The 17,546-nt window shown below is 41.9% G+C and overlaps 1 protein-coding gene across 1 annotated transcript; it reads left to right on the top strand.

The window, feature by feature from the left end:
• The first annotated feature begins 6,241 nt into the window (after positions 1-6,241).
• On the top strand, positions 6,242-14,083 carry LOC102380481 (stromelysin-1-like). The gene is made up of 10 exons (XM_006018942.3): positions 6,242-6,346; positions 6,515-6,759; positions 7,096-7,244; positions 7,334-7,459; positions 8,088-8,249; positions 9,476-9,626; positions 11,298-11,431; positions 11,931-12,090; positions 13,680-13,783; positions 13,983-14,083. Exons 1-10 carry the CDS (start codon positions 6,242-6,244, stop codon positions 14,081-14,083), a joined length of 1,437 nt encoding a protein of 478 aa, XP_006019004.1.
• The last annotated feature ends 3,463 nt before the right edge of the window (positions 14,084-17,546 follow it).

Below are 17,546 nucleotides of genomic sequence, written 5' to 3'. Positions count from 1 at the left end.
GGCATTCAAAAAGAACTCGTAGTCAAATGTCTGCCAGGAAATGAAATATGGCTTAAGAGACTTGTTTATACACATCTGTGAAATACAAGTACGGAACTGATCTAAGCTATGTTATTTTGATTACACTCAAGGAAAGGGAACTGGCTTTATCAGACACTATTGGAATCATGCTCATTAACTGGAAACAGCTACTGATAGTCACATAACATTTTTCCATATATAAATTGTCTCTTAAAGCACAATGACACCTGGACTAAATGCAGAAAGAGAAATAAAACCATTAGATTCAGTCAACCAGTCTCATGACATAATTTAGTATTTCAAATGAAGAATTTGCAAAGAAGCTGAGAACTGAAATATGTTCATCTAAATTATTCAGGTAATATTTATGCATTTGCAAAAGTAAGCATTGACTCATACAAAATGATCAAACAGGAAAAAAGGGATACATTTATTAGGTGACTTAATTAATGAAATGCTCAGACGTCATCTTTTAAGAATCAGGGCAGTGACTGTAGTTGGGTAAAAAGAATAGTAGTAACAGAGCAGTATGTCTATACTTAAATGTATGGATCCTTCACCAAATAAGAAACAATTTTTCTGAAACATGAAATTCTTTAAAGAGTCATGTAAGCTTGTAAGCTGCAACCATTTCAATTCATTTACATTTGAGAAGCTGCAGTGAGTTATCTCTCTGAGGCAGCCGGCAAATATGGTTCATGCTTTCCTCTGTGCTACAGTATTGCTAGAGAGGACACATTGTCCTCACCCACAGGTATTTGGGGCAAGGAACAGAGGTTGTTCCTGAGAGTCAACGGAGACCTAAGTTGGAAGAGTCCATCCTGCAAACATTTTCAAGATTTCAAAAACATTCTCAAGATAAAACACAGCTATTTTGAACATTTCAGTGAAAAATCAGAGAGCAAGCAACCCATCATCTCATCTTCTGGGAAGTGGGAGACTCATGGCAAAGCACCAACCCCAAATCAGGCAGAGCAGGAACTTAGAGGAGAAGCACCTGCTGAAATCAGTAGGTGATAGGTTCAAAACTAGCAAGAAATTACTTTTTTTACATAACACATAGTTAACTTGTGGAATTCATTACCACAGGAGGTGGTGGAGGCACAAATTCATGGATAATAGATCTATTGAACAGAATGGTTGGAGGTGTTTTCTCTGACATCTCTAGACTAATAACTGGTGGATGCTAGGAAGCGTATTGATGATATCCAGCTCAGTGCTGTCCTTGTATAGCATCCACTTCTGTCACTGTTGGGGACAGGATACTAGGCTAGATGGACCTCTGATGTGATCTAGTTGGTACCTCTTATATTCCTATTTTCCATTACTCCTAAACTGCTAGGTCTTCACAGTTCTTATTCTCACTGGTTTTGACTAGTCATTTATTTCTTAACTTAGGAAATATTTCTCATAAAAGATTTCCTGAAATCAGAATGTGCAAATGTGCCCAGGAAATACATCAGTAGCAACAAATTGGCATCTGCCTATGAAAAATCAATTTAGCAAAAAATTCCTACTTGCTATAATTTCTACTTCAAGGAAACTAGAGAGGAAAGTAGTAGACTATCTCCCCCTACACAAAAGCATAACTTCAATGATGAACTATATAGAGAGAGAACTGTGAGGTCCAGATAAATATGCAGTGTGCCTCATGCCAACCTGGCTACAGACGTTACTAATGATTCTGGCTCAAAGACAGGGTAGGTCTGTGTCTCTTCCTGCAACCAGTTTGTAGTCGTTCTGGCCATGCCTACAGAGACCAGTAAGTGGGAATACAATGCCTGCTCTGATGCGTTCTAATCAGAACAAGCATGCTATTAAAATGCGTTGGAGCATTTTAATGGGAGCTCCTGCAGCCTTGGTGTCACTTTGGTTAAAGCAATGAGCTTTAGTTAAATCACCCTCATTGCCATTTTGCCGAATGGCACCATTTTGCCATTAAGCAGGAAGGCTGAATACACAAGACACTGTGGGTATTTTAATTAGAGTGGCTCCCAAGAGCTGCTCTAATTAAAATACACCAACACCCCCACTCACACACACGCTCCAGAGCACATGTACTGAGACCAACTCTCACCTATATTGCTACTCTCACATACGCCACTATTTCTACACCATGAAGAGAATGTGCCATGTCTGTCATCCTTGAACTGGCCTTTTAGTTCTTTGCTCAAGACAGACTCTAGGATGGTGCTTTAGGGATGTGAAGGGGAAGAGATGATGTTGTATCTCTGAATCATGCCTGGAGGTGGAACCAGAGTAAACATGCTCTTAGCTACTTTTAAACACTCTTAACCTAATGTGCATCTCTATATGCAGTCCATTATAAATGTTTAGTTGACTGCCTGTGACTGTATAAGTGTATCCTTCCCTTCCTTCATGCCACAAGTCAAAATGTCCAAGCACATTTGCCATGATACTTCTGGATGAAATTTCAAATATTTGAAATGAAGAAGCGCACAATGTTCAGCTAGGATGGAATTTCAGTGATCTCCAGAAAAAATGCTCTCTTTGACATTTAACTAAACATGATGTTTTTACATCTCAAAAATGAGAATTAGATTGGAGAAATATGGCATACCAGCAGCAAGCAAGGATATTGAATGGAAAGACAGCTGAATGGTTAGGGCACATGCCTGGATCATATGGAAGCCCATGTTTAAATCAGGACTACTATAGATATGCTGTGTGTTCTTATAACCTCAGCCCTGGCTAAATCCATAAAAAGTCAGGCAGTGTTAAGCATGGTGGCACCTAACCACCTAACAGAACCCAAAACCCAAAGTAAGTTGCCTCGGTACACTATTTAAGGTTTGACTGGGGCTTAGGAGGTCTGTCCAAGGGCATCGTACTAGATCATGGGTTTATTGGAGTGTGAACCAAGGTCAAGATGTGTGTCAGTCCAAGATAGCAAGTCAAAGAATGAGAAGAAATTGTGTTCAGTGCAAGGAGCTGACTTGGGTTGGGAAGTCCAAGACAGGAAAGGAGCAATCACAAACAAGAGCAAGCACAGGCAGACAGGAGGATTTAAGCCAATGGCTCAGGACATGGAGTCACAAGCCCGAAGCTAAAGAATTCCAAGCAGGGCAGAGGCATAAGACGATCTGTTGCCCCGACAGATTGCTCCTGTCTGGTTTGATCTTATGTAAGACAGTGAGTGTTGATCCCTGACTCAGCCAGATTTCCTAATTATGCCCCAATGGGGCCTGGGACTGGATTTGCCTCAGCTGAGCCTCAACTCATTACACCCTATATAAGATATAAGATTAGTTATGCACCTAAGAATTGGATCCTCAAAAGAAATATTATTTGTATAATATGTGCAATAATACTGAAATATTCTTAATATCATGCTTGCTCTTTGCATTTTCTCTGACATAAGCAATCTCCATTTTTTTCTGCCAAACCTGAACATCTTCAAAAGAAAATTTAGACTATGTCCTGCACCCTGTACAAGAGTCATGCAGCAAGGGCATGTTGAAAGGTTTGAATACCCTCAGGTTGCGAGAGAATTTGAACCTGTCTCTCCCATTTTCTCAATATATGCATCAACCGCTTAACTATTATATTAATGACCCTTAATAGCTCCCTAAACCTTGTTTCTAAAGAAAGGAAAAGCAGTCAGTACATTTTGAGAGGAGCCTAATCTCCCTTCCCCTGTTTGATTTTAAGAGAAAGTAAAGGCTGCCACTGCATTTTATGTCGATCTTAACCCTGTAAGTGAGCAATGAGTCTTTTTAGACCACAGTTATAGGAGAGAAATATTGCTTTTCTGGGTGTCCAAAAGGCTAAGGCAAGGCAATGAACTGCTGTGCCCTGTCAAGCCCAAGGTGTTCTTGGACAGGGACTGAAGCAGAACTTTAAGCCCCTGAAGATCTTCAAAGTAAAAAACAGAGATGCCTATGGAGCTGATGTGCCTCATATGTGCAGAAGCAAAGTGGGGCCTTCAGAATAGCAATTTTGGACTTAGGTGCCTACATTCCACTTAAGTCCCACATTACACACCTAAGTTCTTTTTTGTATATGGTTCATTGAGCTTCAGCCAAGACTGCAAAATATGCTTATTCTGCCTACTCTTTAGTTGCTTACTTCAAACTTTCACTTTTTGAAGCAGAAAATTCCCATGGTTGGTTTATGCCCAGCCATGATTTTAGAAGTAGAGAGTGGGAGAGGACACTTGAGCTGCACATAATTTAACACATGAAAAAGGAAAAGAAACCACTTTTTCAGGGTTTGCAAATTCCAGCGACCTTTTAAAAACAACCAAATCACCACAGTAGCTGAGATCTGCAGTCTGAAACCTGCCCTGAGGATGAGGGCATGGCGTTGATCCAAAGGAAACTGGCCTTGATTTGACCTTATTAGACATGTTTGAAAATAACATCCTGGGTATGCTGAGGGGATTTCTTCACTAAACTTATTGTGGGTGAATCCTGCCCTTTCTTCTACAGGTAGGAACTCCCTTTGAACCCATGTGGATAAGCATATATTTAGATGGTGCTTTGCTGAATACCCTTTCACAGAGTGTCCAATAAGCAACAATGAGGGGTACAGAGTGAGTATGTATACATGTGCACTTTAATGTGCAGTAGCCTATTTTACTGCGCATTAAAACATCACATCAAAAACCATGTTAGTATGTTAATGCACAGTAAAAATAGGCTACTGTGAATTAGGTAACATTTAAAAAGTGTGTGCTTTTGCTACTGCACATTAGGACAGCCTAATGTGCATTTATTTAGTATCTCAGATTAGAGGTAGTAAATTAATGTGTAGCAAAAATGTATTAATGAATGTGTAGACACACCCACTGAGTAGGGGTGAGCATGGGAATAGCACCGTAAATCCATTATTACAACGGCCACAAAATGAGCCAGGTCAGCCTAATCTAGACTTTGGTTTAGAGAGGCCACCAGAGTTTGTTCTTGTAGTCATTCTTGGGCCTTGGAGGCAGACTCTTCTCAAACCCCACACAACTTTGTCCCAAACTGTCTGTAAGTGCTGGTCATACACACAGAGCTACATTGGCTCAGTGTTCATTATGGATGCAGACAGAAGAGACAATTTTTGCCTGATCTGGCCACAGAAAGCACTTTATAGCTGTCACCAAACACAAGTGTATAGCTGCGTGATAATATGATAATAATAATATAATATGATAATATGATAATAATATCATATTATGATATTATATCATAATATGATCCCTCATTGTATGAGGTATCAGATAAAGATGTTACAAAATGTAGCATCTTTTGTAACTTGTGTTTGTGGAGCTCCCAGCCTGTCTCAGTTTTCAGAATGGGAGTGGGAAAAGGGAGCGGAGAGAGTTCAGTCTGGGGGGTTTTCAGCCTCCCCTCCCCCCCACCCAGTGCTCCAATTCACCACCCCCTCCTTCAGCACTACCTGGGAAGCCCCAAGAATGAGCTCCCTCCACTGCCTTTCCCTCCATTCTGAAAACAGCGAGCACTGGCAGAGGCCTGGCTGTTGCAATGGGAACCTGGCTGTGGGCTCTCAGCCCCAGCTAGATTCCTCATGTCCCTCCCTCCCCCACCCCCAAACCAACAGTGAACTTCTGTTTGGTGTGGGGTAAGGTTGTAACTCAGAACACTTTGCAAAAACTGTTCTGAGTTACAGCTGGGAGCTGCACTTCTGTCTGCACCCTGTTTCTGAAATCAGTCAGAAGAAGAAAGAGCAAGGGAGAGGATTGTTAGAAAATGTAATGGGTGGGTGATCTGCCCCTTCTATGCCATAGACAGAGAAAGGGGGAAGGGTGTTAAAAAAAGGCTCCTACAAAACTCATATCATGGGTAAGAGGAAATGGATGTACCTTAGTGGGACTTGCAGGCTTATAGCATGTCCAAAAGTCAGAACCATTTCTTACTGGTGCCTAGATATGGATTTACATGTGTAAATTCAAATATGAATATTTGCATCAAATTCATAAGCGTATGAAAGTAGTCAGGTCACTGTTTAGAAATATTGCACAATCAGGGTTTTTCAGACCAAGTTATCTGTCGTGTGTCACCCTTGCTAAAATAAATGTTTTCTAATTTCTGTGGAAAATCAGATGTCAGAATCTGTGAGTCATACTACTGAGGACTCAACAGAGTACACAAGTGAATATATATACACAGGGCAGGGGAGAGACATGAATAGAGGAGGGAGAAATCAAGAGGTTTAGTTAAACTACACATAGAATAAAGAACTGAAGCTGAAAATGAAGAGCTTTCCATTCCTCATGTTACTATATGTAGCATTTGCTTATGCCTTTCCAATTGCTCCAGAAACAGAAAAGGAAAATGAAGATCTGCTGCTTGCTAAGGTAATGATTCTAGTGAATTACCTGTGATAGTACATGTGAATTAATTTCATGGGCAAAATGAGTATGTTAGTGTATTGAGGTCACAGGAAAAACTATATAGCTATTGATAACATTGTGTATATTCTAAAAGAAATATTAATGCCTTAAATATGGACTTTTCCCCATTAGAAATATCTGCAAAAATTCTTCAACCTTGGAAAAGAGGAAAGACCTGCCTTTAAAAGGAAGAGTCTCAATCCTGTGACTGAAAAAATCCGAGAAATGCAGGCATTCTATGGACTGGAAGTAACTGGGGATTTGAATTTCAAGACTGTGGAAGTGATGATGCAGCCCAGGTGTGGAATACCTGATGTTAGACAGTACAGCACCTTTCCCATGTCTCCAAAATGGAAAACACAAAATTTGAAATATAGGTAATATTTTAGTATGTTTGCTTGATTAACAGTGGGGATCACTGTGATCTGCATAAAAATGACTACTGAAATGTTTATTATTTATTCTTATCATACTTTGACCTTATGATCTCTTACATAATATCCCCGGTCAAAATTGCAGTTCTATTGTACTAAACAAACAGAGGAAGATGCAGACCATTTTCCAAACAGATAATTTTTAAAAGATAGGCTATACAAACACTAATACATGGGCAGCAAACTAGCAAAACGTTGGAGGCTGACACCGTTACATATCTTGCTTGTTGCATTTCATCTCATTGCAGTTACCTTACTTACTTATTCTGTGTTTTCAAGGATTGAAAACTATACACCAGACCTGGCACCAGTTGATATAGAGGCAGCCATCGAGAAAGCTTTCAAAGTCTGGAGCAACGTGACCCCATTGACATTCACCAGGGTTAATGGCACTGATGCAGATATAAGGATATCCTTTGCATCTGGATGTAAGAGAACTGTTGCATATTCATGATAAGAATTGATCTTTTTTATTGACCTAATTGAAAAGGATACTATTTTACTTGTGCTTTTCCAGATCATGGAGACTTCTATTCCTTTGATGGTCCTGGTGGGACTCTGGCTCATGCCTACCCACCTGGCTATGGCATTGGTGGAGATGCACACTTTGACGAGGATGAAACCTGGACAAAAGATTCTAGCTGTAAGTGATACTTAGCATTTCATGAGCAGTTATGGGTACATAACATTTGATTTAAAGAACCAGTACATAATTTTTATCTACTTGTTAGAGCTGGGATGTTTGCTTGATTCCACTGTAAAAACATAAGTGCTCCAAAAATAGTGTAGTTTAGTAATAACTACCTATAATGGGTCTAAACCTGCAGTCTGCAACTAGATACTTTATTTCCACCAGTGATAAGTCATTATGATTCCACAGAACTCAATTCAAAGACTGAGGCTGTTGTGCCAGTGAAATGTATAACGTTTCCTTGGAAGCAGAGAACCTGGGACTTACAAATTAAATAAATCTTGATTATTCATAAATATTCATCTTTCTGCTTTATGAAAAGTTGCTTTAATATCTGGTATCATAAAATATTTATTTAGGGAAAATAAGTAACAATTTGACTCTAACTGGTCATGCTAGCAATGTTTTTGCATAGTACACTTATGTATGTCATGCACAGCCTTTTACCTTTTGGAAGTACTTAAATTGTAGTGCTTTACAGTAAATATAATACATGAATTCTGTGGAATGAGCTAACATGTATTTCCCATCATTATACTGGATTATTTACTTAATCTGCTGTCATTATACTGTTTTTCAGCATACAACCTGTTTCTTGTTGCTGCACATGAGTTTGGCCACTCATTGGGGCTCGATCATTCCAAGATACCTGGTTCCTTAATGTATCCAGTTTATGTATACAGGGATCCCAGAGACTACAGACTTTCTCAAGATGATATCAGTGGCATTCAGAACTTATATGGTAAGCTGAATCGTGACCTTTTACTAAATCTTCTTGCAAGAAGCCGACAAAGATTTCATTAGCATTAAAACCAATTTTAAAATAAGACCTAGGTGGTGGCAGTGTATGCAAATAGTGTAGGAGAAGGGCAGTTCCAGAGGGACTGAGACAGCACAACTGTACCCATCTTTTGCTGAGCTCTCTCTGCACAGAACCAGCCTGGAGCTCCTGCTTTCATGCAGACTTGGAGTCCAGAGTGTGGGTGCTGCTGCCACCATTTGGCTCTTCCTTTCCCATGCTGCTATATTCATTAGGGAAGCAGAGGACAGAGAAGGGCAAACAGCAGCAACATTCACTCCCTAGACTCTGGAGCCCTGTGAAAGCATATGTTCTGGCCAGACCCCACCACGGTCAGTTAGCTCACTACTTGAAGCTCACGCTGACCAGTCAGTGAACTAATTGCTCATTGTGTCTGCATGGCACAGCCAAAGCAAGGGTCTGCATCCCCCTTGCCATGTTCCAGGATTTGCTACTGGTAGTGAGTATGGTCCCTCCTTCCTTTCTGCTGGTAAACTGAAGTTAGCCACAATGGCAGTTCTCATTCTCATTTACACATATTGGCAGTGCTCCTTTGTTGTGTCCATTGGATACCTAAGGAGTGAGAAATTGGTAACACTGTGACTCACCATACATACACCTGAACTAGTTAGCTGTACTAGTCAGTTGTGTAGACTTGTATATAATAAAGATCCATCTTCATGCCAAAAAAACAACACTTGCAAAGCCAGTTGGACTCTAGGCATCACTAATACCACAAGTATTAACATATATTTTTTTAAGACATGGCTTGAAAATATTATGCCATACCTCAATGGGCATAATTTTAATGGCTTCAGGTAGAAGGCAGTGAGGGCTGATAGTTCAGAATTTACGGTCTAGCTGAGGACTCGGAAGGCCCATGTTCACCTTCCTGCTTTGCCAGACAATTCGTTATCTTGCGCAAGTTCACAGGTTACCTCTTTGTGGCTCAGTTTTATATCTGTAAAAAGGATGCAAAAATTTCTTCTTACCCTGAAAGAGGGTTATCAGAATTACAGACTGTGGGGTACTCAGATAGTAGGGGAGGATCATAGAAATACTTAAAGTAGACTGATGAAGTTCTCCTACAGCAGACAGTATTTCTCTGACTGCAATATCACATATTAATCCAGCTTCAAAATCTTCATGTTGTTTACCTCTTCCCTAAGGACCCCCAACACACTCCTCTACTGAGCCTTCAGTGTCCACAAACCCCAGAGAACAGACAACAGAAACATCAACAACAGGCATATGTGACCCTCACTTGACTTTTGATGCTGTCACCACTCTCCGTGGGGAAACACTCTTCTTTAAAGACAGGTAAGTAATTTCTCTGATGACATTTTTATGCTTAAGTTGATCTTGTAATCACAGGGTAGCAAAAAAGAGTTCAGAGAATTTAATTTCCCAAGCAATACAAAGGAGAATAGGTCCTTTCAAATGCTTTTAAAAAAAAATCTTACAAATGTCTCCTGCCCCACTGCAGCTTGGTGCATAATGGGGTTTCCTAACAGGTGAGCAGAACTGTATAAGCAAGCCACTGTCAATCATCATACTGATTTGTTAAAGTTGTGCAAGTCTGAATAATCAATGTCAGCCTCTGGTCAGGAGCTGCACCTCACAATGTTCTTTTCAGGCCAGGGCGGTACCTGGATGAGAAACATAAAGGGAAAGCAAAGGTGCCACAGAAAGCAAGGGCGGTTCACTCAGTGACATTCTTAGTTAGGAATAGGCACTGAAGTAGCCCTAGGAGACACTCCGTTGTCAGAGGTGCCCTCTTTTTTAATGTACTCAGATACCTTGCAGATTACAGCCATTAAGATGCAGTTTCACTTCTGGCAAGACAAAAGGGTTTTGGTTCAGTGCCATCTTTGGTAACAGCACTCTGCCTATATAAATTCCCCCGTCTTTTCAGGTGAAAAGTGATATTTAAACTTTTCCCAAACATGCAAAAAATGTTTTTGGTCGAAGCAAAAATGAGCATGAGTTGCCAATGTGATGAGGTAATAAGTAAAGCTAACTGCACTCTTTCTTGCATTAGTAGGTGCATCATGAGCAGGTCTAGGGAAATTACTTCCTTCTATGCGGCATTAGTGAGGCCGCAGTTGGAGTACTGCATCCAGTTTTGGGTGCTGCACTTCAAGAGGGATGTGGATAACCTTGAGAGGGTTCAGAGGAGGGCTACTCGTATGGTTGAGGGCCTTCGGGTAAGATCCTATGAAGACAGACTGAGGGACCTGAATCTCTTCAGCCTCCGCAAGAGAAGGCTGAGAGGTGATCTTGTGGCTGCCGACAAACTCATCGGGGGGGGGGTCAGCAGGGAATAGGGGATACTCTGTTTATCAGGGCGCCCCTCGGGGTTACTAGAAGTAATGGCCGCAAACTAAAGGAGAGTAAATTTAGACTGGATATCAGGAAGAAATTCTTTATGGTGAGGGTTGCCAAAATATGAAATGGGCTTTAAAGGGAGGTGGTGCTTTCCCCTACCTTGGAGGTGTTCAAGAAAAGATTAGAAAGGCACCTAGCTGGGGTTATTTAAGTCTAGCGCTCTTTCCTGCGGGTCGGACTCGATGATCTTACAAGGTCCCTTCTGACCCTAGAAATCTATTAAATCTATCTATGCAGCTCAGGATTGTTGCTCCTTATCAAACAACTGGTGCTTTTCATCAGTGGGAAACAATGCAGTTCCATGGGAGAAAAGGCAATATTTCCTCACATAGTGTATTACAGAGATTCCAGTCCTTCTCTGTGCCAGACTGATATCCAGGAGTATAGGGACAAAAGGGCCTCAAGGACTTATGTTGAAAAAGCACCAAATGTCAGTTAAGGTATTAAGGGTAATTTTGAACTGTGGCTGGGGACATAGCCAGCATTTTCCGCCAGTGCACAAATGTACAACTCATGTAATAGGAATGATAAATTATTTTTTTCTGCCAATGGTCCCTTGGTGAAACAGGATTACATAAATATCCAAATGTTCTGTCCAATCAGCTATGTCTGGCGCAAGAGTCCTCACTTCCCAGGCATTGAGCGTGATTTAGTCTCTTCATTGTGGCCAACTCTGCCGTCTGGCTTTGATGCTGCTTATGAAATTGACAAGAAGGATCGAGTGTTTCTATTTAAAGGTACACACCTTAAATTTCTAGAAATTCTTCCTACTTGTAAAATTCAAATAGTTATTTCTATTGAAGTCATTATAATTGTTATTGTTATATAATTTGGCATTTTCAATGTGCTATTTTACTGTTATTAGCCAATTAATCAAAATTAAACCAAGTAACCAACTTGCCTGAGCGATAAAATAAGTGTATTAGATCAATGAGATTGTATGATAGTTTTAAGATGATGGAGATCAGTTACATATTGTGCTAAAAGTGTGTGGACAGTCAGTTAAATCCATATTTAAACACTTAAATAAGTAGGACTATTTTTAAAAGTGCTGAACACTCACAGCTCACGTGGCAGGAAAAATAAAACCTCTTGAAACCTGGATAATCCTTCACTAAATAATGAGACTCACCTCAGAGAGGAAAGTATAATTGCAAAGTTCCAGGACTGTTAACTGAATGCTTTTTAATTTCAGCAAATATCACTATTAAAATTTCAACATCCTTTTCCTGACAGGCAACCAATACTGGGCTATTAGGGGATATGATATACAACCAGGTTTCCCTAAGAACATCCATACCTTGGGCTTTTCCAAGCATGTGAAGAAAATTGATGCAGCAGTGTATGATCATAATACCAAAAGAACGTACTTCTTTGTAGATTATCAATACTGGAGGTAAGATTACATTTTCTCCTTAAGCCAAGATTCCAGGTAGCTCCTTTAAGACCGCATTAGGGCTTTACAACTTTGGCAATTTTTTTGCTATCTAAAGTGGAACATCATGTCTTGTAACCTATTCTCTTTTCCCTTAAAACACAGGTTTCCCCATTTCAGGTGTATAAATACTTCCCTTTACTGCCAGAAGTACATGTCTATCAGAGAGCTGAACAAATCCAATCCTTCAGGAGAGCAGAGGCATACTCAGCAACCTGGCCATTTCAGTACCCTTTAGTAACCTATGCTTCCATGCATAGACCTAGCCTGATACCTTTATCAGCACAGATCTAACCCCAGTATCATCACGCAGAAATGTAAATTAGAGTACAGGGCTTGCCTATGATGATTAAGAGAACTCTAGCGCCTTCAGCATCAGATTGGCTTGATTTCTCTTCCAGTCTCCTAGATTAAAGCATTCCCTTCCATTGGGACAGTGCCACACCCTAAGTTGTAGTGTTCTCCCCCAGTGCCAGGACTGGTGGTAACAGAAGGCACATCTATACAAGATATTTACTGTGGATTTGCCCAATTAGCTCCACCGTAAATGTCTCAGCGTCTACACATGCAGCCCTATTAAGGTACAGGGAACTAATAAATTCCACAGCAGGATAGTACTTATAAATACAAGTATTATCCTGCTGCAGAGATTTTTCATGTGCAGCAACACATATATAGATGTTGACGAGGCTGGCTGGGGCACGAGGGTGCTTCAATGCAGGCTGCTCTGACCTGGCTCAGCAAACTGCAGTCCTGGGTGCATGTTCAAAGTCAGCACCTGGGAGCAATAAACTGGTGTGATAGGTGCTAGAGTTTATTGCTGTGGACTAAGAGCATATGTAGACATGCCCAGAGAGAATCAGCTCCCTAGCCAATAGTGGCTGTGGAAGGCCAGCTCTTCCTTCTCTCTCAATAACTAGACACTGTGGGGTCATGGGCAGAACAAACTTCAGTGTGCTGCAGCTTTCCTGTGGCATGAGTTTCAGAAGTGCTAAACACTCCCAGGTTTTTTTGGGAAATAAATAAACACTGTTTTCCAACTACTAATTTTGTATCTATTTTAATATTTTAATGAAGAGACATGAGGGAGGCTCCTCTTAATTATTTTTTAGTGAAATCATTAAAATATTATTAAATATAGGTGTTTATTGTGAAACTAATGGCTACTTCAGTGAAACACCTCAGTTAAATAAATACTCACCAATACTCCTTCCTATAAACACAGGTGCTTAGCTTTAAATGTGTGAGTAGTTCTAAGGAATACTCCAGTGCAGAAGGGAAAACATTAGTATACATATCTTTGGGACCGGGACTGGCATGCCACTCCTTACATAGGTATCAGATAAAAAAAATACAAGTTAATTAGTCAGGAGAGCCAAAGTCAGTTGTGCATAGATTGGTAAAGAGGTAAACATTTGTCCAGCAAGGACGAACGCAGTTCAGTAGTTTTGTGGACAGTGAGTTTAGTAAGCTGGGAACAGGCTTACTAATTGTATATTTCAATAGATTCAATATTGGACTCCCCATGGTTATTTATTTTCTTTGTTCAGCTATAATGAGATCACGCAGTCTATGGAAAAGGGATATCCACGAAAGATATCAGTCGACTTTCGAAGAGTTGGTCACAAAGTGGATGCTGCCTTTCAGGAAAATGGTAAATACAAAAAATAACTATTTAAGGCCAGTGGATATACAGGAAAAAATTCATTCCTATAGTTTAAAAAAAATCATGAAAATGACCAAGTATGTTTCTCTATGAGAAGATGTTAAATTTTGCTTGTAATAATATTTGCAGAAAGAGGCTGAACATTCCTTGGTGCTATATAACTTATTCATCTCCTTTATATTTCTAGGATATTTCTATTTTTTCCATGGATCAAATCAGTATGAGATTGACACCAAGACCAGGAAAGTTATTCGTATAATGAAGATCAATGCTTGGTTTAATTGTTAATAGAAAGGTTTCATGATACAAAATGAATAGAATTCTAGTTCATATGCATCACAGATGCCTTTTCATTAGTAAATTTTAATAAGTATTATGCAGCATCTCCTGCGTGTCTGAGTCACAAAAAGATGTGGTCCTTGAAAAATGCTATTTAAAGTACTAAAAAAGTAATAATGTACAGTTTTAATTTATGTTATTATATTTTGACTATTTATTGACTATCTAATTGTTACTGTACAATAAAAAAAATATTTGTATATAATAGTGTTTGTTTCTTTGGGTTATGTATACTGGTCTTGGTCAGCATTAGTATAGAAGGAGCCAGATTATTGAACTGAATTGCATTGAAGTCTGTAATTGGAGCTGTTTTGCAACTCTCAGTTCAGCCTTTCAGGTACTATAAAAACACTAAGGGGATGTCTACATGGTAGTCTCAGCCTGCTCAACCTGATCTCTTCCCAAGAAAATCCCATCCACTCTTACTGACATGGACAAAACCTATAAATACACTGCTGAAGCCTTTCTGGTATTACCCTCGGGTATCGTTCTAAAGCATAGCAGAGACTGAGGTCTGGAGAGTAGACACAGAAGAGTGTCTCACTAGTGTATTTTAAAATTTGGAACAAGTGGGCATGGCTAGGGTGGGTGGAGCATTCTCCCAAGAAAATCCCATCCACTCTTACTGACATGGACAAAACCTATAAATACACTGCTGAAGCCTTTCTGGTATTACCCTCGGGTATCGTTCTAAAGCATAGCAGAGACTGAGGTCTGGAGAGTAGACACAGAAGAGTGTCTCACTAGTGTATTTTAAAATTTGGAACAAGTGGGCATGGCTAGGGGGGGTGGAGCATTCCCTAGATGTCCTGGCCAGAACATGTGATTGCCATTGTAACCAGGAGGCAGGAGTAGGTGGACAGGTCCAGGAAAGAGGAAGGGGAAATGAGCTGGCAGGGGATGGATGTATATTTGAAGAAGAAGGTAGAAACTCAGACGTGAGGCCTTTATTCTGAGGTTTAGAGGTGTTGATAGGTCCTACCATAATTCAGAGGATTGTAGGAAAGTAGAGCTGGAAGGAACCTCATGAAGTCATCTAGTGAGCCCAGTTCCCTGCTCAAGGCAGGATCAACCCTAATTAAATCATCCCAGTTGGGTGTCTGTCTAACCCAGGTGTGGGGAATTATTTCACCTGGAGGGCCGGTTAGTGAGTTTTGGTGAGCTGTCAAGAGCTGCATGGGTAGCCCTGCCCTGTTGCACCACCCTCTGGCTGCCATCTTGAGACCAGAAGTCCTGGCCCTAACCCCTGGTCTTTGCTGTTGGAAGTCCCACCCTTTTACCCTGGAAATACTCCTTTTTGGAGTGGGGGGTGTTGCCATCTCGGAACCAGAAAAAATCTAAACCATACACTAAAAGTCAAACACTTATTATAATATATTTTAATTTTATTACAAAAAACATTTTTGTCAAGATTTGTGTTTGCATAGTGTATATAGATATGATTGCATAACAGCTCAAAAATAAAGTCTTACTCCTGTATATTGTGTGGAGAATGTGGGGTATGGTTGGGGGTGGGGGTATGTGTATGGTAGGGTTTGGAGGTGAGTGGGTATGTGTGGGGGGGAAATAGGGTATATTGGGGGGCTTTATAGGGGAGGTTTTGGGGAGCAGGATGTGGGTGCGTGACTTTTGTTGGGTGTGAGGGATTGTGGCAGGGTGTGGGGATCCCCCACATCCTCCTCCCATGCCACATAGCGCCCACCAGTGGCAGGAGGACCACAACAGGTGAAGGGCACTTGTGCCCAGCTCAGGAGATGCTGCCCAGCAGCATGCAGCTCCAGCCAGTGCTGTACATGGGGACGAGGAGTGCAACTCACCTGGCCTTCTTCATGTGAAGATCGACGTATTAGCTATTTCTGGATTTTGGACAGAACTGACCAGTCATCTGAATCTGTAATGTATGCATATTTTTAGCATTAATATGTAAGGTTACACATTTTCACAGCCTGGGTACAGCCAGGACACTGTCCACCTCAGTGAAGTCATTAGGAGGTTTACTCATGAGTTTCAATTTAGTGACCAGGATCGGATTCTGCCTACACAGGCAACCTTCCTTCATATGAAGGAGTGCAACCCACCTCTATTGCGAGGGCTCCATGTGGCACACATGCATCTGCTGGCATTCATGTGGCACTCGGGGGAAGCCCCATGGGCTGGGGCCGGCAAACTTCCCCATCCTGTGCCACGCAGGTCCCAGGACTCCGTGGGAAAGCAGGGTTTAGGGATCCCCTCCACTTCCAGTGGAGCCCCAGAATCTGCACATCAGGGGGCAGGGAAGGCAACCAGCTACAGTGCAGGGCTTCCCCCGATACCATGCAAGTGCCAGTAGTTGCACGAGTGCCTTGTTGAGCTCCTGTGATAGAGACAGCCAGTCAGGCTCCACTCCTCACCTCTGCATGCAACCCTGACTGGAGCCACATGCTGCTGGGCAGCAGTACCTGCTCCAGGCACATGCGCCCACCAACTGCAGATGCTCCTGCTGTCACTGGTGGGGGCTGTATGCCATGGGGGAGAGGGTATAGACAGTCCTCACACCCCACCATGATCCCTCATACCCACACCCTGCCCACCTGAGCTCCGCACTCTCACCGCCCCGCTGGGCATGGGTTCCGTGCTGCCTCCATCCCCACACTCCCTGCTCCTGCCCAGCTGCAGATCCCCATCTCTGCTACTTCCCTACCTGCTGCCTGGAGTGAGCGGGAGGCCAGGAAGGCCAAGTTGGTCCTCAAGAGCTGCAGCCCCACCCAGGAGCTACATGTTGGTGGGGCCAGGCCCTTCTACCCACAATGGTGGGAGTGAGGTGCAATAGGGTATATTGCGGGGGGGGTGTATATATATGGGCCCTGCACTCCCACCCTTATGGGTGGAAGGGCTGGACAGTGTACAGTTAATTGGAGGGTGCCCATGAGCTGAATGAAAGTTTCTGGCAGGCTGGATCTGGCCTGCAGGCTGAATTTTGTCTGCCCTGACATAGAACATTTTATTTCACTCTCTGTATTCAGCTGCCTATTTGACAAACAGGACAAAGCACAGAGCTAGGAGATTCTTCCACTGTGTGTTTTAAAGTTGTCCTTGGGAGCATCTACATGAGAAGTTTACCTTGGGTTACCATTTTTCCAGTTTCAAAAAAAAGGACACCTGTGAAGGGAAGGAGAAGAAGGGGAAGAGAGGGGGAAGAGGTCTCTGAGTGGAGGGGGGGGGGGGGGGGGGGGAGAGGGCTGCCAGGGGCTGAAAATCCCCCACCACAGGAACTTTCACTTCCACCATGTGCTATGTAGACCCTGGATAGAGTGGTCTGGGGGTCCCCATGGGCTGACAGACACTGGCAGGATGCAGGATAAGGAGCAGAGGGGATAGGCAGTCCCTGCTCCACTGAAGCAAGCAGCATAGCCCAGGGCTGCAAAGTATCCTG

Source organism: Alligator sinensis, unplaced genomic scaffold (genome assembly GCF_000455745.1).
Source record: "Alligator sinensis unplaced genomic scaffold, ASM45574v1 scaffold802_1, whole genome shotgun sequence".
Classification (NCBI taxonomy): Eukaryota; Metazoa; Chordata; order Crocodylia; family Alligatoridae; genus Alligator; species Alligator sinensis.
Note: the sequence above shows the minus strand (reverse complement) of the source record. Positions and strands in the feature narration are given on the sequence as shown.